The sequence below is a fragment of the Oryza glaberrima genome, chromosome 5 (assembly GCF_000147395.1).
Source record: "Oryza glaberrima chromosome 5, OglaRS2, whole genome shotgun sequence".
Taxonomy (NCBI): domain Eukaryota; kingdom Viridiplantae; phylum Streptophyta; class Magnoliopsida; order Poales; family Poaceae; genus Oryza; species Oryza glaberrima.
This window is the reverse complement of record NC_068330.1, coordinates 16,928,060-16,950,656: the sequence shown is the minus strand read 5'-3', so window position 1 is coordinate 16,950,656 and position 22,597 is coordinate 16,928,060. Positions and strand designations below refer to the sequence as shown.

Here is a 22,597-nt window from a genome sequence, read left to right as displayed (position 1 = left end):
ACATCGGAGTATTTTTGTCCTTGACATGCCTATTCTGTTAGTTTACTATTAGTTTTTTTAAAAAAGGAAATGATCTTATTGTTTCTTTCAAAAAAAAAATGATCTTATTGTCCTCGGCATGTTACTAAAAGTTAGAAATATTCTATATAGAAATTGTTTGGGCTGTGAAAAAATGGTAAGCAGTAAATTACCGAATATGTGGTTTTGAATTTAACTTTTTTGAAAAGACAATTCATTGAAATTTACATAACATTTTGAAGCTTTGCGTCGAATTTGAAAATTATTATTTGAATAAATATGCAGTTTGAAAAATGTGGAATTTTTTCATAACCGTGTATTCACCTTTCGCCAGTATTGACACTATTTTTATTTAGTTCAAAATTTTAATGTTTTTGCGAGTATGTATTCAACCACTGTAATATTTTTTATAACTACAAAATTTTTATTAGCGAGGACACTTACCATTTTGTAATACACAAAATAGGGACAATATGGTCATTTTAGGGAAAACATAATGGTGAACTAATGGAAATAGGCATGTAGGAGATCAATATAGAAACTCAAGGGTATGAAAAGGATTGGTTGAATCTTAGGGGTATGGAAGGGATTAGTTAGACATTTAGGGGTATACAAATAAATTAGTGCGACCCAACCTTTCTTGGATGAAAGTTTTCCTTTCCAACTACAGAGTATGTTCTTAGTTTTGGGGTTTATGACCTTCTCTCTCTCTCTCCATGGAGATCTAGCTAACCCTCACACTGGATCTGCCACTGGGGACAGCAGGGAGGACGGGAGTGGTAATGTGCATGGCCTAAGGCATAGGAGGATTCCACCAAGGAACCACATAGGGTTTGGCCAAAGGCAGAGGAAACGTGATGCCCATTGCTTCATCCTTGTCTGCCTAGGTCGCCATGATCATTCTGGGAGCATATGGTATAAGACGACGTCAGGCCCTATACTGGCTTAATAGCCAGATTTAAGACCGCCAAGCCATAGCAAATGACCCTACCATTGACGCACATTGCACTAGTCTCCACGGTAACAACCCCCTTCCCCCTCCCCCACAGCCCTAGAAATACATTAAGCCAGAGTTGTGGAACGATTATCTATTAATGTTCATTTCCCTAGGGTGTAGTGTATGATCAAGATTTGTAGTATGTATGTCAGCAGTTACATGTGAATATAAGTCCCATCTTATAGCTCTTAAAGATATAGTGTAATATCTGTCACCTTAATCTCCAAATGTAATTCGCCATCGATATGAATTTTCATACAAGAATTTAGGATACGTGAGTTAATATCTGTCACCTTAATCTCCAAATGCAATTCACCATTGATATGAATTTTCATATAGAATTTAGGATATGTGAGTCAAATCGTTGTTGTTGGATAAAGATTATAGGCGATCATGCAAATAACAAACCAAATATGCATGACACATGCAACTCTACATGCAACACGCTGTTAACGACCAAATTTTGTAATCCAAGGATCGGATGTGAAGAAGGAATCGAGACGGAGTTCGAGATAGAGATCGTCCGGAAACAGAGTGAGGATCGGCTGAAGTCCGAATCGGCTGTGACTAGGATCGACAGAGTTCGAGTCGAACAGCGTTAGCCGATTGAGCCGAATCCGACAATATGACACGGCATATGTCGTCGGGTTAGGTTGACGTACTTCATGATGATTGCCACGCATGGATAGAGTCCTGAGAAGGCAATTGTATCTATTAATTAAGATATTTTATGTAATTTTCTTAGAGATATGTTTGGGCAAAAGTCTGTCGCAAAGACTTATGGTATCTTAGAGTTTGTTAGAGATAAGAGTCGTGTCCGATATGGGCATATTTTGTAATTCTTGGGTATAAATAGACCCCGAGCCCCATGTAATAAAACTAACACACGTTCAACACAATTTTGGCGCATCGCCACCCTTTTACTTTCGTTTTGTTTCGACGAGTTCTTGCTTTCGGGTTGAGCTGCATCGGTTTCGATCTTCAACAAGAGGTAAAACTTGTTATGGCGGCTTGCATTCTCAGGATCAGTGCTTACATCTTTATGATACTCTAATCTCGTTTATGTAATTCGTCGAGTTATCATATATCTTATATAATCTCTGGCAATATTGCTATCTGACCTTCAATCGGCTAACTTCTGTTGCTAGAAGGCAGCCGATTAGGTTAAGTACCGATGTTGACTTAGATTATATAGGATATCTACCACCCTATGAAGCATTCAACGACTTGATTGTCTAGATATTGTCTTTCTTTTCATACTTATAGCTGCATCAGTTGAGTTTGATCTTATGAGTCGTGATTAGAATCTCAACCTCTAGCCTGTCTTTGGTTGCCGATTAGGGTAGTATCGGGGTTTCAGCCAATCTTATCTGATTTAACTACATTTATCTTATATGCTTTATTGACATGTTAAATCTGCCCTTTATGTTAAGATCTTATTGCCTTCAAATATATTAGGCTTTCTGTTTAGTATATTCTTCTTGCTTTAATATCTTAATATAGAGTGGTGTCGAGGTATTAGCCGATACATGCTAGATCTATCTGATCGGCTATGCTATGAACATATATAATCTTGTTGTCAATATATATTTCGATCTAAGTGATTTATACTGTCTCGGCATGGTGACCGATCTATCCCAATCACTTGATTTAAGTATATATCGACATAAAGATTATATACCGTTGATATCTACAGCCGATCGAGTAGATTTAGTTCTTTCTTATTTCTTAATGACTGCCGATCGATGCATATATGACATCGGCTCAAAGATAAATGATATGTCATCAGCAATTAGCCGATCGGGCTATCATTTATAGATTTAACCACAGTTTCTTTGTCTTTGTTTGTGTTGACGAAAAAACCGAACACACCGGCCTGAGAGATATGCTTAGCTCCAGTGCAGGTCCAAATATGATGAGATGCGGGTGTGCCAATCAATTTGATCCTGCAACTGACAAGATATGTAAACAGTAGATAAAACAGCCGATCGGCTGACAAGCCGATGTAGTGATTCCAGCCGATAGCGATAATAGACAATGCCGATACCAGCCGAGTCCAATGTAGATGATGATATAAAGGCAATCGGCTGATGATGATGTAATAAAATAATAGTATAATCCAGTATAAACCAATCAACATATAATGATATGATAAATAAGCATCGATCCAAAGGTTAAAGCACATATCGGCTGGAGGTCCAATGTCATGAAATCCACAAGATTAGATTAAACAGTGAAACCTTTGTTGTCATCGGCTAAATCCAACTTATATGTATATGCAATCCTTATGGGCCGATGCAACGTCTAGATAACTCATCGGCTGAAACCCCGATGAAACCCTTATTGGCAATCAAGAAGCAGGCTAGAGATTATGGTTCTAAGCACGACTTAGTAGATCAAACTTAACTGATGCAGCACTGAGTATGAAAAGAAACATAATATCTAGACAATCAAGCCGTTGACTGAGTTTTCAGGGTGGTAGATGTCTAAGCTGATCTAATCTAGCAACGCGATTTAGCCGATACCGGCAGAAACCGTAAAACGAGAAGTAGCCGATAGAGCTAAATTGATATGCTAGGACTAGATTAACATAGACATATGATAAACATGTAGGCAAATATATCATCCAAACCAGAGCAATCCAAGAGGTCGAATGTACTGATGCAGCCTTGAACGACGCCGACGTAGACGATACAATTGCCTAGACCGGCGGAACATTGGACTTACCCCTTAGCCGGAGATCGAACACCGATGCAACCCTGCGTCGGGTGCCAAGTTCCGCCGGAACGTAAAACAAAAGTAGAAGTAAAAAGGGTGGGGATGCGCCGAATTGTATTGATCGTGGAGATAGATTACATAGACCCCAGGTGTACATATTTATACCCATGGGTTGATACAAGTCCTTGTCGGACAAGAAAGAAACTTTCCTAAAGATAAAAGGAAAAGATAAAGTCCTTATAGGACACTAAACACACTTTCCTAAAGATAAAAGGAAACTAACAAACTATTCCTAATTAATAGATAACTTGCCACGCCGCATTCTCTTTGAACTCGGTCTCTTCTAGATAAGATTCCTTTAGTAGATCAATTTCCTTAACCGAATATAGCAAGAATCCGACAACTGACGACTTGACAACTCTCATCGGCTAATCTCAGGACTTCGAAGCCGATGCTGACTCTAAGCCGATGACTACTCCGGGCTTACCAAATTTCACTGTTAACAGTTTCTTGTTAATTGCAGGATCAAATCAACTGGCACGCTCACACACCCAAAGACAAGTTTTGGACCTGCACTAGAGTTAAGCAGATCTCCCAGGCCTCGTGTTTTTACATCAATACACGCATATAATTGTTTCTACATACTTCACATCCATGGGGAATTGATTTCGACTTACCATTAATGAATTTCTTTGTTGCTACTATGATGAACTAGAAGTTAGATAATCATACACCTATGGTCAAAAATATTTGAGATGCATAATTAACTCATGCCAAGCTATGGCTAGAAATTTAAGATAGATAAGTCAGTCGCTAGTTTGGGCTTGTGCTCTTGTGAGTTTGGCCTGGGGCGAGTCATGTGTGAGAAGGAGCTCGGGCTCCCGAGAGGAGAGGTAACTAATGAACAAGCAAGAATTATATAGGTTCGGGCTAACACCCAACTCCAGTTGTGTTAGTGATATCTCTCCTGGTTGTGAAGCATCTTACAAATTTATCATAGACTCAAAGTAGTTCCTCTTCCTTTCTCCTCTGGATTTTCTAAGAATTTGATAAGTATGCGGATAAGTGTTCTACCCACTAGGTATCGACCTCCTCCCCCTTGCTCCTAGATCTCCTTTCTAGTTCTCTAGGGAAGACCACATGACCAAAGTTCGAGGAAGGAGCTAACTTTACAAGGATTTGGTGTGGAATGTCTTGTCAGCAACTTTTCTTCTCACCCGATCTGTCAGCCTCAGGAAGGCCCAAATAGGATCCACAGGGAACAAGGTGCGGTGAAAGCTCGTGACGCACCCCCGCTTGATGCACGCAAACATGTGGGAATAGGATTCACCACACCCTCCCGGTGGTGGGACCTACGTGACAATGGCTGGTAAAGGATGTTAAAAACAGTGGGCCTAGTGGGAATGCGGTGGTCAACCGCGCCACTTGGTTTCCCACATCCCTATCAAGGTAGGCAAGGGGTGAAGTGATGGGTGGTAGGTGCGGCAGTTGTTGCCCTATCTCTCATGCGCCTCGCCCCGAGGTAAACATCTTGTCACCCTCAAATGGGGAGACATCAAGGGCCCAAGCAGAAATGGCTCATCCATCCAACTTCAATTATGAATGTTAGCTCAGGTTCTGCCCCGAAGGCCCTTTGGTGAGCTCCGTCCAAGATTTAAGGAGTTATCCCCTAGCAAGGCCGCTGTGCCCCAAGGCTTGGGGCTCCTCCTTAGCTCCGTGGGGCTTCGCTTGCCATCCTATTGGAGAGCCACGTGTTGACCCGAGATTGGTCTATGTCTTGTTCAATGGCTTAGGGGTGAGGTAACGTGGCATCCAACCGGTCTGCGCCATTGGTTGTAGGAACCATGTTCCCTTGTCACCAAGAGAAAGTGTTTGTCTATGATGGTGGGGGAAACTTGAGTCGTCCCACTAAATAGTTTGGCTATGATTATGTTGTCTTTCTTTGATGTCCCAAGGAGAATCCTGGAGAAGCTGGATTATTACTGATATTGATTTTTCTGGCAAAGTGACTTACTGAATGGAATACTCTATGTAGACAAAAAAAAAAGGGTCTTGGAATCCTAAATCTGGATATCCAGAATAAATGTTTGCCTGGCAAGTGGTTTCAAGCTTATTAGTGAAGCTAGCAGAACTTGCTTAGAAGAAAATACCTATCAAAAGTACCGTTATTAAGGTGCGAAAACAGATGGGTTATTCTCATTTTTGGACAATACTTGAGGTTAAAAACATAGGCTTTTTTTTTTCCCTGTGGCTCTTTTAAAATTGGCACAATGGATCCCGGTTAAGATTGGACGACTGCTGATTGGGTGATCATCCCCTTAACACTTTATACCCCTACGTTGTATAATCTGATTAGAAACAAAAAATTCTTTCGTGAGTGAAGTGTTCTCCAGGGTTCCACTTGATATTTTTTTAAAGGGCTTTAGTGGGTAACAATTTGTTAGCATGGCATATTTTTTTTAAAGATTGTGGCAGTGCGTTTGTCTGGAAGGTTCAAAGGATGGGAATTTTTTCAGTGACTTCTATGTACAGATTGCTCCTAGTGACCGTGATAGTTTTCAATTCTATTGCCAAGTTGCAAGATTCATTTGGAACACGCATTTTATTATTTTTGGAATTCGACCATCAACTAGCAAGTCTAATCTTCTTGTAATTGGCTAAATGGTATTCAACCTACACTAAAGGATCATTTTTTTTTAGGAATCACAACTTTATGTTGTAATGTTTGGTTAAGTAATAATAATGTGGTTTTTAATGGAGCCAAGACTAACTCCTTTTTCAAATCATTTTCAGAGACGAGTTAAATTTGGTTGGAACTTTAGAAACTGAATTTTAGTCTCCCTCGTGTGTCTTGGTCTAAACCTGTGTTAAAGGATGCCTTTGTTGTGTGTTGTTTGTTGGGTCTAAGTATTCTTGTATTATCCTTTGGCTGCGTACACCCATTTGGGTGTAGAGGACATGTTTTATCTATCTATTATCTAAAAAAACACGACCAAAAAATAAGATGATATGATTCATCTATGCAGCTGCGGCCTGAAATTCTGAATAAATGCTTGGTATTCTGCTTTCCATCATAAAACAGACAAAGATACAGCAGCCGATCGCAACTTCACGCCATCATCGTCCCACTTTGTCTCTGGAGCAGTGGCACCGGCAATATATGTCTGTCCACACAACACCACATGTCAATTCAAATTAAATACTGTGACCGAAATAGGATGCCAAAGTCCAGCAATTAAAAAGAAAATGAATCGATAATGTCATTAAATCTCTAAGATAAAGCTACAGATTACAAGCTTTCGGCACATCTGTATATTTGGTCCATTGTTGTTCCCAGAACAGAAACAAACATGAAGACAGGAAAACATTTTCCCAGAACAGAACTGCCCACAAAAACATAAAGGAAATGAGTGAATACCTTTCCACTATTCACAGTAGCCATTACAGCAACATGTTCTTTGTCCACACCAAACTCATAAAAGTAATATGTCCTGCAGAACCAATCTCTCATGACCAAAATCAAAATACAAGAACAATTCTGTCCAAATTGGGACACTTATTGATGAGGGATAATATTTTTTTTGCCTCAAAATAAATAGAAAAGGTCATATAGTACCTTATATCATCTTCATCCTTAACTTTAATTGTTCGAGCTGAGTATAATTTTGCGCCACCTATGAAATGAGACAAAAGAATTTACAAACAAATTGGAAGAGCTAAGTCAGATATTTCCAAATGAGTACATTATGCTAGCACTACATGATAACAGAATATTTTTGCTTCATGTTTCCTCATATAATTTTTTGAAGTGATGGAAACAAAAAATGGATACAAGTTTATATTTCTTTGAATATTTTAACCAAGCATCAATATTGATCATATAAAGTTTTACGAAGACAACAGTAGATAACGACAAAGTTGTACAATGTGAAAGAAACAGTTCAAAATAGAATGTAGTAAGCATGTGAGTACATTGTGCAACTCATTATGAAAGCAGTTAATAGTGCACTTCCCTGCTGGACATTTATTTTAAAAATGATGCAAAATTAACCAACATCATAAGAACATTGTTAAGATAAGATGCCCCTTCAATTTGTAAACATGATGTTTTAGATGTTAGGTCATTCAGGTGAAACATCATATATACAGCAGCGCCCACACAAGAAGCTAGATCAAGAGTTAGCAATTCCTTTGATAAGTGAAAACTGTGAATACGCCGTGTCCTTATTCATCTTAGAAACTTATTTTAAAAGCAAAGTACATCATCTCTGAAGTCTAAGATAACAGTAATCACCAGGTACAAATATCTTTGATGCCTCCTTTAAAGTGCCCAGGTCTGTTATATCTTTGGCCTACAAACCAATGTTTGTGTCAGAACATAAATTTTTTGGCTGATTGTGTGCAACATAAAATAATTCAAAATAAAAAACATGTCTTTGGGCCTTGATTACAGAGAATTGTTGATATAAAGAAACATTATGAACACTCCTGCACCTACTAGTGCAGTACCAGTTTCTACTAGTCAGTTGGAGCAAAAAAAGTAATGTTTCTCGCCTCTCTGTGAATCCATGCTACTATTGTTCATTATAAATATAATTAATTGGGACTTGACATGTGTTATCAATACTATATTTATTTCTATATAATTCTTATTATTGTTTAGGGGTGTTTATCAAAGGATGGTAAATTATCAACATATAAAGCACCATCAAACTTGTCATCATTTCGTTTTCGTTAATGAAAACAGGAGGATCCTGCCTCTCTTTATCAAAAAATAAAATAAAATATAAAGTGCCATCAATCATACTACCTTGCATAACACAGTGAGACAACTGCACAATATTGTAAATCAATTTATAGTAACTACTAACTAGTGTGCAAAGCTAAGCCGCTTTAATGATTAGGAAATGGGTCGTTGGTCATTCCAAAGAGTTGAGAACATCAGATTATACAAATCATCACATTATCTTGCATCACGACCAACTAAAAAAAAAACGAACCGGTGCTCTACCATTATTTTTCTTTTAGACAAAATAAATGCTGCACATACAGAAAAATTCGGGAGGGAGAACACAAAACAATCAAACTATAGTAACAGAAAAATAACAAGTTGCTGTGCAAACCTCTAGGAATGTGATTTTGAGCTGATTCGATGGCTTAATTACCACGCTTACAAGTTCAGACCTGCATTACAGAAAAATAACAGGGTAATCATCTTAGCTCGTTGAATGCATTTAGTGATACAAATTCTACCCAATTTCTTCCTAGAGCTATTTTCGTAGGCGAATTTGAGATTAATAGTATTGTAAAATTTATAATCATTACGCATATCTCGAAATGCTAGAGAGCTCGATAAGTCAAACGGGACCTTACTTACCTACCTGTCCGGAGACGCGAAGCGAGCAGCGTATGTCCTGGGCTTCGCCTTGTCGCCGTAGTAGGTCATCCCGACGTTGAACTCCTGATTTGTCGATAAAATTCCGAGGTTAAAACCAAAATGTTGAGCTCGCGGCCTCGCGCGACTACAATGCCTGAGGAAACCGAACGCGCGAGGGGACATTGGGAGGAGACGAGAGACCTCGGGCTCCAAGATGTCGTCGAAGGAAGGGGGAACGCGGATGGAGAAGCCGCTGCCGTAGTACTGCGACCACGACTTGGTGTTCGCGATGCCGCCCAGCAGAGGGGAGCCCTTCTTATTTTGGGAAGGCTCCCCCGGTGGCGCCTCCTCGTCGGCGGCGGCGGCGGTGGCCGGACGAACGGAGACCGCGGCCGCGGCGGAGGCGGAGGCGATGGCGGTGTGGATGGCGAAGTCGCGGCGCGAGGCGCCGCATGCCGAGGCGGGGCTCCGCCGCCGGGGCGGCGGGTTCTGGGGATACGGCGGCGAGGGGGCGAGGCGGAGGAGCACGGCGGGGGCCATTGCGCGGCGAGGCGGCGGCGCCACTGCCGAGCGGACGGCGCGGAAGCCGCGGCGGGAGAGGCTGGAAGTTCGCCGTGGCGAGAGGAACGCGCACGCACACGGGGTGAACCGATTTTTTGGTGGATAAGCACGGCACGGTGGTGGGCCCTCCTTTCCGCGTGCACGGCCCACGGCCCACGGACCACGGACCACGGACCACCTCCCCTGCAGAATCAAAGCCCACTATTCACTAGTTCACCTTTCTGTAGCTGAAGAGTCCGATCCATTCACTTGTTATCTACTCACCCTTGGTTCTTCCTCTCTCTCTTCCAAATCTCCGAATCCAGTGCTCCACCCGTCCATCGAGCCCGGCTGAGGGACGGAGACGTCTTCGCCGCCGACGAGGCGGGTCCCGGCCTTGTCAGGTTAGGGCATTCCCAAACTTCGCTGCTGTCGAGGCACCTAGTCCCGTCGCAGAATTTTTTATTTTTCTCCATATGATTGCATCAGTTTTTCTCAGTAATAACTAGTATATTTTTTGTTGCAAATTATCTTCCATTGTTTTTTTTACCGGGGTATTTGTGGCCAAACAAAAGGTTGATTTTCTCTTGCAGTCAAGATGTCTGTGTCCTGTGTTGCATCGAGGACAATATCTGTATTTTTCTTTCTTTTTGCTGGAAACATGTATTGATCATACAAGTCTGTTACTTTTGAAACTCTTTTACTTGGGTATTGAAGCTAGTAAATAGAAGTTGTATGATGGAAGTGTTATCTGACATCTTTTATGTGGCCAAGATAATTATAGAAGTTCTAAAAAATTAGTGGCATAGATAATTGTATCTCGTGTCACTCCACAGACATGTAGGTCAAATTTGTTTTTTTGGATGGAAGAGTAATAACAAATCCAAATGCAAATGCTTTTGCACCTTGTTAAGTCTGGTTTGTTTTTCTATTTTCTGGTGCGTGGATTGAATTTAACTTTTGTTTGTGTAGTGTTGTATTCGTCATAAATGTATTTTATTAGCCATCTCATGTTTCTTTTTGGTCATCAGTTGACCAAACAGAAAGATGTTGGTTCGTTTCTGTCAAGAACGTTTTGTTGTCATCATTGCGATTGAAACTCTCTGTTTTTCTTGTTGCAACAGGCCGCTCAAATTTCCGTAAAAAAATGACATTCACAAATGTAGCATGTTGAGTGTCTAATGGGATTAATCCATCAGATATTCAACCCATAGTCGCATCCTGTTTTATGCCATTAACAGCGATAAATGGTTGTCGAGCACATTGTGTGAAGGGTGATCCAAGCATCTAAGTTGCATCTTTTTTCTTCTTTTTTTTTTTACTTTATGCATATGCCATATGCTATCCATTAGCCTATCTGTGACAATTTGGAATCTGACCGATCCGTGCCCCGGATTTGTATGTAGGTAAACCATATTCGTGAAAAACAGTATTAAACAGCAAATTGGCAGTGGACACCCTCAGCAACTGCACAACTCTTGTGGCCGAACGTGGAGTTCTTGGTTACGAGGTCCGTCAAAAAGCCCAAGAAAAAAAGTGAGGCAGATCAAATAACAAGCTTGAGTGCTTCTCTATTCGATAGAAGGTTCAGAGGGTGGAAAAAAAACAAAAAGCTCGAAGAAGGTCAGGAACATAAGCTGAGGGAGCCATGATGTCCACTCTCTCATTATCTTCCCCACTCTTCCTGGCAGCTCCTCCCAAAGGTAACCATCTCCCAATCCAAGAACAGCTCTTTCTCGCACTACCATGGGCTCCTACCATTTATGGTAGATAACCCTTGCTGCCAGTAGACGATAGTGACAACTTAGTTACCACACTCTTTCTCTTGAGTGATGAGCTTTGTTAGGGTGGTGAGTAGTGGCTACTGACTCGTTTGTGCCATGTTTATTGGAGCAAGAGGAATTCAGGACCTTCCATGTGAAAACTGCTCTAGATCTTGAGATGAGAAGCTAGCACTAATAGGCTCCAGTTGTGCTTAAGCCATGTACTTGCTGATATGTAAAGCGAGATAGGGGAACTGTCCTTCATTGGAATAGTTTGCGGTGGTGGTGACTGGTTGATTACCTGCCTCCTCCATGTACCAGAAATTATTAACAGAGACTGTGAAAGGTCACAGCTTTGTTGCAGCTAGGGTCATGTCTCACATGTATTTGCTATTTTTGTGATCAGTCCTGAATTAAAAAGTTGCCGTTGTTTACTACGATATGATATACTGCATTGCTGTTATCATAATGTTGTACATGTGAGGTGATTTGTTTTTTTTTCTACTTCTGCAGTTCAAGGTGTGATTTCGTGTCGAGCGGCTTTAGCTAGTGCATCATGGAACTCTGTTATGGTACATGGTGGGAGGCAACGGCGTGCAACAATAGTAAACGTGGTTAGACTTTGTATAGTTTACCCTTCCTTTTTAGCACCTCTTGATGTGGTTCAATTTAAGTTGTCTTTTTCATGATTGAAGAGGCTTAAAATTTATTTCACAAAATAATGGCATTGATGCACCAATTAAATCATCCAAGGGGAGCGGATATAATGAACCAGCATAGTTTATAAACATTGCATGCACAATTGCATTAAAAATCCTGGCTTGCCAACACCCAAGAATTTAATTTACCAGTGAAATGGAATTTGAGTTTGTTTTCATTCTACAGATTTTTCATGTGCACAAGATAACTTAGTTCACATTTTTTTTTATGATCTGGTAACCTGTGTCCTCCTTTTCAGCTTGGAAGAAAGTCGAAGACCAGAGAGACTATCGTCCCTGACCCTGACTATCGATTGCCAATTGTTATACTTGGTGAGCCCCGTGATTATTGAGTAGAATATTTCTAGATTTGTACTTATACGTGAAGTCTAAAGATGCATTAGTTGTTAGCATTGCGATTCCTCAATTCAACTAATTAACTAGTATTATCCAAATACAGGGATAGCTGGTGCATTTGCATATGCAGACAATCTTCTTGCTGCTGCACCTGTAGGCCTAGTGGGGTGTCTTCTTTTGTTCCAGGTCAGCGCAAGCCTGATTAAGCTCTGGTTTTATAATATCTGCTTAAGATGTTGTGATACTATCTTTTCTCCGTAGGATATAATCTTTAAGACCATATTGAGTAATCTGAAATCAAACTTCATGGACCATACTGCATGAATGCAGTGTTGCAAGAGCTCCTCTTGCTAATTAATTCAAATTAAAACTAGTTGTTCATAAGCATTTCCATCATCAACTAGCACCCATGGCTTATTTTTTCGTCTCTTTTTGAAGAGCACCTTATTTTTTGCCTTTTTGTACTTTGATTGAATTTTATTGGTCATTTTTGAGCAATCGTTTGCTTCATTTTCATGCTAACACGGATCTCAATGTTTTGCAGACTACTAGAGTACGATTTGTCTTCGATGATGAGGCCCTGGTTTGTGTTCTCTATCTTCTCAAGTAAAATACTTATGTTGCTAAGTAAATGCATTACTGCTAAGATCTGTAAATCTGTAATTATTTACCTTTTTTAAAAAAAATCTGTTATGACTCTCTGTCACATGAATGATGTTATTCTTTTCACATCATAGCTTATGTGGATTAAGGTGTATTTCTGGGTCTTCATATCTATAATTTCATGAGTGTCCTTGATTCTATATTTGTGTTATTGCAGGAAGTGAAAGTGGGCGATCAGTTAGAGGAGTCAGGTGAAAATGTATTTGTCGGTGGCAAGAATCGTTGGAGGTAAGTAGGCATGTATATCTTTTACACCATATGTGGTCCAGAACAGAATACTTTTGGCAAGTCAGTCGAAATGATTTCGTAAGTGAAAGATATGTCAAAAACTAAGCATTAGTTGCTTGTTCTATGTCCATAAAACTAAAACATGTCTATCACACGCCAAAGGTCGGGCTATCTTGCTCGATAAATCGCTTTGATCATGGTAACAGTAGTAATGCCTGATAATTGAATGCACCCACAGGTACTCAACATTTGTGAACTGGGAATTGTGGTGGCCACAATTTCCTATCTTGGTTTATTTCAAGGAGACCCAAACAAAACCCGAAGGGCAAATTCATTTCTTCCCTGTGATTTTTGTAAGTCCACTAATTTTACTAACTTTGTTGTTGTATCATATGGAATTTGATTTGGTGTTGGCGTGTTGCAACACAGAACGGCCGACAGCTTTATGATGCTATGGTGGAGCGTGCTGGACCTTCGGAAACTAGCGGTCCTAAATAGTGAGTGCTTCCCTCAGGGAGGCCATGAGTTGGGCTCCATGGATCCTGTAGATTTAGTTGATACATTTTAGAGGGACAAGACCTACTACTATGATGTACAATATTAGAACATGCAATTAACCTTTTAAGAATGATGTACACAGTATATATACTCTGTACTTCTGTATGACTGTATGTATAAAAAAGGCTGATTTAATGCAACACCAACACGGCATATTCCAATCTGAGTCAATACGCAGGAGTTTACCTTCTTATATACTTCCTCAGTTTAACAATGTAAGTCATTCTAGTATTTATCACATTCATATTGATGTTAATGAATCTAGATAGATATTTACCACATTCATAACATCAATATGAATGTGGTAAATGCTAGAATGACTTACATTGTGAAACGGAGGGAGTAGTTGCATTTATTATTAACTAGAAAAAATATCCGTACGTTGCAACGGGTGAAGACTATTTTAATCTTATTATTATTATACGGTTTAGTTAAGATAAAATTTACTGTAGTATTCGTTTAGATATATATTTTTTTAGAAAATTATGAGCTATAATTATGAGTCCGATCATCTCAAGTTAGCATGTGAGTATTTTTAAAGAAAGTTCTTATACATCTCCTTCTGTATTTTCAAAACCGAACGAATTTAAAACCCGACTCAAATACATATTTGTATTTCCAAAAACGAACGAATTTAAAAATTGACTCATACATGGATGACGTAACCAAGTATCGGTAAAAACATATTTAATTTTTATAATAGTAGAGATAGAGATAGAGAAGAGATATGCCAGATGTTATAGTCCATCAAATTTGTATCGGTGGAATTGTATGCGGTAATGCATTTGGGTATTGAACCAATGTTTTGCCATACAGCTGATCCGAAAAAAGGTTTATAGCAAATCCGGAAAAATAAACATAACTACTACTAAAAACACGGCAAAGAGGTTATTTTTTTATCCTATGCCATGGGTAATTTACTAGCAATAAAAAGGACAAATATACGTCTGGTTAGAGAAGAGTAAGAGGGAGCAGAGCGACCGTCCTGGAGGCAGAAACCCTTGTGCAGTTCTGCCCTTGTAGTATGGCGACCAGACATGGCTGTCCACGCTGGCCCCTCGCCTTATCCGGCTCCAGAATCCCATCCACCCAATCACAATCCAACCCACGCCATTGCAACCAAATTTCCAATACACAAAACAGCAGAAACTCTAGTGATCACAAGCTCAGCTCAGCTCAGCTCCCTCCTTCTCCCCGGAGAAGCAGCGGCCGGCACGGCAGCAATGGAGACCCTCCTCTCCCCCTCCACATTGCTCTCCCCTCTCCGCGGCTCCAAGAAGAAGCCGGCGAGCCCCGCCGCGTCGGCGTCGTCGTCGTCGTCGTCTCCCGCCAGGTCCGTCGTCTCCTGCGCGCTCAGGAGGCAGCAGCCGCCGCCGCAGGCGATCGCCGCTTGGCGCGGAGACGGCGGCCGCGGTGGCGGCGTCGGGAGCTGGGCGACGTTCTTGCAGCACGGCCTGGCCGCGGCGGCGCTGTCGCTGGCAATCAGCATGGCGCCGGCGCCCGCGCCGGCCGTGGCGTCGGAGTTCGACGTGCTGAACGGCGGGCCGCCGGAGGACACGTACGTGGTGGACGACGCCGGCGTGCTCAGCCGCGTGACCAAGTCCGACGTGAAGCGGCTCGTCCGCGACCTCGAGTCCCGCAAGAACATCAGGATCAACTTCATCACCGTGCGCAAGCTCACGGTACGTACGCCATCACATCGCATCACATCACGCCGCCGCCAAGCCACCGCGCGTCTCTGACCACCTCGCCGCCGGCGCGCGGCTCGTCCGTGACGTTAATTCCTTGCAGAGCAAAGCTGACGCGTTCGAGTACGCGGACCAAGTGCTGGAGAAGTGGTACCCGACGGTGGAGGAGGGCAACAACAAGGGCATCGTCGTGCTCGTCACCAGCCAGAAGGAGGGCGCCATCACCGGCGGCCCGGCCTTCGTGCAGGCCGTCGGCGACGAGATCCTCGACTCCACCGTCTCCGAGAACCTCCCAGGTTAGCCTTCGCCCCAGACGCCGGCGTGCTCTGCCGTTCACGACGCAGAACAAAACCAACAGGTCTGATCGTGCATGCACTGCAGTGCTGGCGACGGACGAGAAGTACAACGAGGCGATCTACACGACGGCGAAGCGGCTGGCGGCGGCGATCGACGGGCTGCCGGACCCCGGCGGGCCGACGTTCAAGGACAACAAGAGGGAGTCCAACTTCAAGACGAAGGAGGAGACGGAGGAGAAGCGCGGCCAGTTCACGCTCGTCGTCGGCGGCCTGCTCGTCATCGCCTTCGTCGTGCCCATGGCGCAGTACTACGCCTACATCTCCAAGAAGTGAGCAGCAGCGGCTACCTGTTCTTTCCAACAAAAAAAGAGAGAAAAAATGAGCAGCATATGGTGCTGCTCTGTACAGTAAATTTGCTCAGGAGATGGCTAAATCTCCCGGTTTTCTGTCGGAATTTTAGAGGCGAAACAGAGAATTATGATGAACACAGGTGCACCACCGTGCCGGTTAATTTTTATTGTAGTAGCATAACTGAGGCACTGAGCAATTAGGTGCAAATCAGCACTTCCTTACCCCGATTCCTCTTTCTCTATAACCATTTTTTTGTTGTTAGTTTTTGCTCTGTTTTATCCTTCCAGCAATGCTGCAACAGTTCTTGCAAAATGTGCAAACTCTCCAGCAAAAATTTCATGCTACAACAATGCAACTAAACCTGTCTTTTAGTTTTTTTTTATTATTTTTTTTAGAGAAGGGTATTTTTTACCCGGCCTCCATATCCAATCGGATATATACGGCCATTGAGATAGGGAACTTAACCCTGCAAACAACCCAACCTGAAATTCGCTCCATAGGAGATTTGAACTCAGTACCTTCGGGTACTACTCAGGTCACTGTAACCACTACATGTCTTTTAGTTAATCATCGCTGAGGCTTTGTAGCAGTAGTAGTCGAAGTATATATGAACAACTGAAAAGAGCTATATATGTGATTATTATCTATTGACAAGTAACAAATACAACGTTTTTTTTTAATCAAATACAACACCTCGTAGTTTATAAAAGCGAAAAAAAGATCTGCTCATTAGAACTTCGGTTTTATGAGAAATGGCATCTTGTCAGCAAATGGAGGGTCAGAGTATCTCCCTGTAAGGATCTGCGACGCGATGTGGAAATTCGCAGCTTCTGTGTAATGGATTCCATCCCAATTGACAAATTCTGTACTGTCCTTGCACCCTTTGGCTGTTACAAGATTACCATTCAGAGACGCTGTCTGCCCACAAGGTACTCTGCTGTCATAGTTCAAGGGTGGCCCTCCGTATCCACAGCATGCTTGGATGGGATTCTCGAACCCTGTAATAATGCAAAGGCAGAAATTAAGAGTGTTGTTTGAAGGGATTATTGTTTTGAAAGCCTACTGCTTAATATTCTTATGAGCTAGCTACAATAGTCATCACTGATCCAGCATGTGTCCAAATGCATAGTAGAAGAAAGCCAAAGAAAGAAAATGTTGTTGTGTAGTGTCTTGTACAATTCCTTGTCTTTAAAAAAAAAGTGTAGCAGTGCAAGGGAATGAGCAAATAGCGAAAAAAAAGGGTAAAAAGCATCTTTATTTCCCTCAAGCGAGGTTCATAATTAGAAGCCTAGTTCAGGACTGATGGTGGCAATTCATCATAAGTCTTCTAGTTGAAGCATGTTAATGTTAAAAAAAAGCTCCCAGCATTGTAATATACTGACTATAGAAATGATAAATCATGTATTTGATTTCAAGATAACCAAACAATGAGGAAATTAGATAGTTTGGTTGCATACCATAGCGCGAATAATTAGCGATCAGGCTGTACTTGATGGTGTAGATGTCAACATAAGTGATACTAGCCCCAGCGAATTCACCTCTTAACTTTGTGCAAAGTGCATGCAGCTGTAAGTTGAAAAGCTTTGCAACACGATTATGCTTTGCTACACAACGAAGTTCATCCAGCTGGGATCGGTCTTTGCCGAAAAAAGCTACGTTTTGAGGTAAGCAGCCAAGAGGACCTGTGTTGTGAATCCAGAATTTCCTGGCACCTTGCTCGTATAATTTCTGAAAAAGAAGGAAAACGTTTAGAGTAGGTCCTTTCTCAATCAAACAGTACATAGTTGGACCAGTATGGAAAAATGGCAAACTGATTATTTTTTGGCCAAGGCAAACAGATTATTTTTTAAAGACTGAAAACCATATTCTACAAACTACTGAAGACCATTGAAGAAAAAAAAAAGGTTCCATGCACTGCAAAAGCTTAAGAATGAAAATACTGTGTATACAAACCTTCAGCCCAGTTTCGAATTCCAACAAAATAGTCGGAATGGATGCAGCAACTTGGTCCTCTGTTTTCCAGTAGAATTCACCAGCAAGGTCATTTTGACCTATGTCAAACGTGTAAAGTCCCTGCGAAAAGTAATCCGACTGAGGAATATATCTCCTGTACGTATCTCCTGCAAAGTAAATAAATAAGATTCCATCACTAATAAAGTTACATAGCCTATATTAGAACATGGAAAATCAAAGACACCAGGTGGTTAGGTTAACAGAGGAGAATATCATTCTAATTCTTGTACTGATATATATTGATTAAAAAAACATAATGGAACTACGAAAAAAACTTGCTAAGTGTTAAAATCTAGTCACTGCAAGGATTCCAAAAAAAACTTGTTATCATTGCGAATGAACAATGATAAATAATGGAAACTTCTACAATTTTCCAGAAACACAATATTGGCCTAAAATGTTCTGAAAATTTTCATTCACTGAAACTCACTCAACGTCTCAACTTTATGTCCTCTTTAATTTATTTTAAGTTTGATTTGTTAATCATCTTGGAGTATTTTCTAGGTGCAGTTCTTTATTTTCCCCTATTAATCCTATGTAACACAAAATTGCCACCTTCAGTCAAAATTCATTCGGTCTGCGTGACTTTTATGGGTACATACTGCAGAAGACATTTTCCATTTTGCTTTGTATCCACAACATCTAAAGATGTGACGTATGGAAAACCTTGCCATACCTTTAGATAGAAGCTTAGTAACTTTGTCCTTGAATGCAAAGAATTGCTTAATCTGAAGACCAAATGAAAATGGGCTGACAGATGTTGCCGTTGCTGGAGTAATTGAACAGCCAGCTTGAGCAAAATTAACACCCGCACGTAAGTTAGGTGCACCAACAGAATCCAAATATGCATTGAGGAACGGCATATCCATTGCATCCACTGCAGGAGGAAGTTTAAAATCATGTCAGATAGTGGCCCACATAAGTTTCTCATGTGCAAAAGTGTGAAAATAGAATTTCCTAGTCATAGTAGCGAAATGCTTTTTTTGAAATTTATAGTAGCGAAATGCTATTGCTATTCCTATCAAAATGTAATGCATTAACCCACTAAAGCAACAATATTTAGAATCTAAGGTTCCAGGTTTATAGTGATTATATGAAAACTATATCACTAGACCTATTGTTCAGAGGAATGTTTTCAGAATACTAATCTTCTACATGGACCATAATTGTAGATTGCACAAACCAATTGCAGGTCACATCTCAAAAACTGTGAAAGTTAGTAATGTGAAATAACGAAGAGAAGGAGGTGGGGGGAGGGGGTGATCAATAGCAACTTGTGATAGTGTTTTCTACAACTAAAATTGTGCTGGCCATTTAGATTTCCTTCATAGTTACGCCTCCAACTCCCATGGTTTCTTAGTGACACCACCACACCAACTCCAATAATAAACTGAAAAGCAGTAGCCTAGTTAAACTAAATAAGTGGAAACACATTACACACGGTAGTTGGTGGGTCACTCTTAAGTACACCCAAGAAATTAGGCACTAGGCAAGTAGGCAGCTGGATGGAGACAGAGCAAAGCTCACCGCGAGTCAAAGCATAAAACAACAGTGACCTAATTTCCCCAAATGCGATGAAACCGGATCAAGAAACAGCACATCCTTTCCTCCAGATCTAACGAAAATCCCACCAAAATGCTGCAAGTAACAGCGGTACAAATTGCACGAATTGGACCACCCACATCCAGCACAATTCCTCCGGTGTTAGAACAGAGTACACTGATATCATTGACCATCGGCAATTGATGCCCCAATCCCCATCCTAAATCTTCTAACCACCATCACGGCCGTTCTGGTGATCTGGTATGTTCTGCAAAGGACAGTCCTAACTAATTCGCCCTTTTCCCCAACCACCGTGCGGACCAAATGGCCTCACTGCCGTCAAGATCGACGACGAACAGTATCACCAGCACGCCGATTCTTTGTTTCTTGCAACACTAGATTGGGTACCAAGAACCAATCGGCGACGAGCAACGATTTTTCTGATGCAATTCAGACAGAAGCCACATCGCCGATGCCCCCGGTTACCATGTGGGAATAAGATTGCAACAAGCAATGTGAACGACGCACTGCCACCCACATGAAGAATCTACAAGGAAATGGGTGAGAACAAGAGAGGTGAGCTTACTGAGGAAGTCGATGATGAGGCGGCCGTCGCAGAACCGGCCGGAGGGGGAGCCGAAGAAGGTGGAGCCGTAGGGAGGCGAGATGGACTCGAACCCGGCGGCCACGCGCCCTCCCGTGTCGGAGTTGGAGTCGCCGAAGTTGAACACCGCCGGGTAGTTGAACTCCGGCGACGACGCCTCGAGCTCCTCCGCGCGGCCGCCGAGGCAGAGGGCGGCGGCGGCGACGAGGAGCACCGCCGCAGCATGCGGTGGCCCGCGCATGGTGGCTTGCGCTCGCTAGCTAAACTCCACTCTGCTTCTGCTCTCCTGCTCTTGCTTCTCCAAGCGAAGAGGAGGACAAGGTTGCTGATGCTTGAAGCTCTTAAGCAGTGGAGATTTGATTTGAGTTGATTTTGGGTTGTAAAGGGAAGACCTGGCCACCCATGATTAGTGTAGTGCCAAGCTTTTTACAATTTTACTGCTATTTGTTTTTGCATTTTAGCCCTTGTGCTTTTGGGGTTTTGTGTTAGATATGGCAGTATGGAGAGATGGGAGGTAATTACATAAATTTTGGAGGGGTTTTGTGAAGCTGGTTTCTGAAATTGGAAGCGAAGAGAGGTGAGCTAGAGGCCCTAGTAGAGCTTGTTCCGAAATTCAATCTTGTGTAAAGCATTCAGCTCACTGCATTGCACGGAAAGATTGCCGTTTTATACTACCTTGCTGCTTTCGTGAGAATCGGAACAAACATAACGTAGCTGTGCTTGTGCTTGTGCTTGTGCTGTTCTCTCTCTCACACACACATAGAGGAAAACTGGAGATGGAAAACCAAAACTTTCATAAGAAGCACTAAAATTCCACGCAAGTTCTAGATGAACCATGTAGGTTTCATGACTTCATCTGAGATTTCTATTACTAGAAAGTAGAAATTAATCATGCATTCTTTTCCTCCCCGAAATTATACACTACTCATCCGTTAGAATGAAAATATTAGCACGGGGCGAAAACGAACTGACTGGAAGGGTGCAGAGGTGACCCCAAAAATCACTATTGGTGTGGTGGAAATGAGGGGCATAGGTGGGGCAGGAGCCAGGAGACGGTGAACAACAGTGAGAGGTGGACTAGTGGGCCATCGAGTAAGAGAGCGAGTGTTTCGCATCGCATTGCACCAATACATCCAATATATAACATGCACCGGCGGTGTCTGGCCAACTGGCCCTAGGCCTCACCCTCACGATGCGGTTGCCGCGCAGCTTTACCCGAGTGTCACCACTTGCGTGCGGAAGTGCCCATGCAGCCATGCGCAACGAGGCAACGATCGGGACCAGGTGATAATTTTTTTTAATTTTGCTTTCGTCGATGCCTGCCTATTCGTTGAGTTTTCCCGCACGGATTCGGTTGCCTTGTCGTGTCATGCGTTCTCAGGCTCCATGATACAGCTTTAAAATATAGCACCATAAAGAGATTTATTTAAATTTGTAATATTATAATGTATCATATTTCATATAAAGTTTATTTATTTTGGGAATGATGGAGTAGAGCCTAGCCAACTACATGCGTTCGCCGAAATGCCTGGCCAAATCGGGGCATCCTTTGAGAGTTTGGATTAAAAGGTTGAGGTGAATCTCAGAGTAAATAGAAGTAGGAATGATAGAACTGCCAGGGCGTTCACAATGCAGTGAGGTGGCATTCTGCCCCCAACCATCCACATCAGATATTCCACCCCCCCCCCCCCAAGATGCGTGTGTGGCGTTCCTAACCGAAGTCCGCGGAGCCAAACTAAGTCACATGTTCTTCGTCAAAACTTGTAGGTGCAGGATGAGGCACGGGTTGAGCGGCGCGTTGGGAGAGACCATGGCCTAATGCGACACCCCCACATCCGTGCGAAGCGGCAGCGGTCGCCGGCGAGGCCACCGCCCCAATCAGCTGCATCGTCCCCAAAGCGGTGCCGCTCACCAGATCCGACGAACCCGAGGCTAGATTTGGCGAGCTCGATGGGGCAGCAAAACTACGGGCATAACTAAAGTGTGACATGAAAAAATGTCTTACACTTCCATACTTGAAAAATCAAAAGTATTCTAACCACTACAAGTCATCAGCTTGATACGCCAATGCCAAAGATTGAGTATGAGTAGTGACGCCGTGTTTAGTTCCAAAATATTTCTTCAAACTTTCAACTTTTCCATCACATTAAAACTTTCCTACACACATAAACTTTCAACTTTTCCGT

The 22,597-nt window shown here is 42.1% G+C and overlaps 4 protein-coding genes across 4 annotated transcripts; 2 read left to right on the top strand and 2 right to left on the bottom strand.

The window, feature by feature from the left end:
* Positions 1 to 6,727: 6,727 nt before the first annotated feature.
* On the bottom strand, positions 6,728 to 9,733 carry LOC127772805 (uncharacterized). The gene is made up of 7 exons (XM_052298782.1): positions 9,312 to 9,733; positions 9,115 to 9,194; positions 8,857 to 8,917; positions 8,028 to 8,085; positions 7,350 to 7,407; positions 7,152 to 7,224; positions 6,728 to 6,897 (listed from the first exon to the last, which is right to left on the bottom strand). The coding sequence occupies exons 1-7, from the start codon at positions 9,648 to 9,650 to the stop codon at positions 6,805 to 6,807; spliced, it is 762 nt and encodes a 253-aa protein (XP_052154742.1). The 5' UTR covers positions 9,651 to 9,733; the 3' UTR covers positions 6,728 to 6,804.
* Positions 9,734 to 9,906: 173 nt separating this feature from the next.
* On the top strand, positions 9,907 to 14,088 carry LOC127772682 (uncharacterized). Its single transcript, XM_052298635.1, has 9 exons — positions 9,907 to 10,054; positions 11,057 to 11,353; positions 11,927 to 12,027; positions 12,372 to 12,444; positions 12,572 to 12,654; positions 13,013 to 13,051; positions 13,289 to 13,359; positions 13,598 to 13,712; positions 13,789 to 14,088. The coding sequence occupies exons 2-9, from the start codon at positions 11,299 to 11,301 to the stop codon at positions 13,855 to 13,857; spliced, it is 606 nt and encodes a 201-aa protein (XP_052154595.1). The 5' UTR covers positions 9,907 to 10,054; positions 11,057 to 11,298; the 3' UTR covers positions 13,858 to 14,088.
* A 951-nt stretch (positions 14,089 to 15,039) lies between these two features.
* Positions 15,040 to 16,473, top strand: LOC127774008 (UPF0603 protein OsI_019212, chloroplastic). The gene is made up of 3 exons (XM_052300272.1): positions 15,040 to 15,599; positions 15,709 to 15,901; positions 15,987 to 16,473. Exons 1-3 carry the CDS (start codon positions 15,141 to 15,143, stop codon positions 16,232 to 16,234), a joined length of 900 nt encoding a protein of 299 aa, XP_052156232.1. The 5' UTR covers positions 15,040 to 15,140; the 3' UTR covers positions 16,235 to 16,473.
* Positions 16,474 to 16,882: 409 nt separating this feature from the next.
* LOC127774006 (GDSL esterase/lipase At1g54790) lies at positions 16,883 to 20,805 on the bottom strand. Its single transcript, XM_052300270.1, has 5 exons — positions 20,394 to 20,805; positions 18,942 to 19,142; positions 18,206 to 18,372; positions 17,710 to 17,980; positions 16,883 to 17,250 (listed from the first exon to the last, which is right to left on the bottom strand). The coding sequence occupies exons 1-5, from the start codon at positions 20,650 to 20,652 to the stop codon at positions 16,982 to 16,984; spliced, it is 1,167 nt and encodes a 388-aa protein (XP_052156230.1). The 5' UTR covers positions 20,653 to 20,805; the 3' UTR covers positions 16,883 to 16,981.
* Positions 20,806 to 22,597: the final 1,792 nt, after the last annotated feature.

Coding starts and splice junctions, on each gene's coding strand:
- LOC127774008 (XM_052300272.1), top strand. CDS start 15,141: ATGGAGACCCTCCTCTCCCCCTCCACATTGCTCTCCCCTCTCCGCGGC. Junction 15,600..15,708: donor TCACCGTGCGCAAGCTCACG/GTACGTACGCCA, acceptor AATTCCTTGCAG/AGCAAAGCTGACGCGTTCGA. Junction 15,902..15,986: donor CGTCTCCGAGAACCTCCCAG/GTTAGCCTTCGC, acceptor CATGCACTGCAG/TGCTGGCGACGGACGAGAAG.
- LOC127772682 (XM_052298635.1), top strand. CDS start 11,299: ATGATGTCCACTCTCTCATTATCTTCCCCACTCTTCCTGGCAGCTCCT. Junction 11,354..11,926: donor CCTGGCAGCTCCTCCCAAAG/GTAACCATCTCC, acceptor CTACTTCTGCAG/TTCAAGGTGTGATTTCGTGT. Junction 13,713..13,788: donor ATTTCTTCCCTGTGATTTTT/GTAAGTCCACTA, acceptor GTTGCAACACAG/AACGGCCGACAGCTTTATGA.
- LOC127774006 (XM_052300270.1), bottom strand. CDS start 20,652: ATGCGCGGGCCACCGCATGCTGCGGCGGTGCTCCTCGTCGCCGCCGCC. Junction 18,373..18,941: donor TACTAAGCTTCTATCTAAAG/GTATGGCAAGGT, acceptor TTTACTTTGCAG/GAGATACGTACAGGAGATAT. Junction 17,251..17,709: donor CGCTAATTATTCGCGCTATG/GTATGCAACCAA, acceptor GCATTATTACAG/GGTTCGAGAATCCCATCCAA.
- LOC127772805 (XM_052298782.1), bottom strand. CDS start 9,650: ATGGCCCCCGCCGTGCTCCTCCGCCTCGCCCCCTCGCCGCCGTATCCC. Junction 9,195..9,311: donor ACGACATCTTGGAGCCCGAG/GTCTCTCGTCTC, acceptor TCGACAAATCAG/GAGTTCAACGTCGGGATGAC. Junction 8,086..8,856: donor TCAAAATCACATTCCTAGAG/GTTTGCACAGCA, acceptor ATTGGTTTGTAG/GCCAAAGATATAACAGACCT.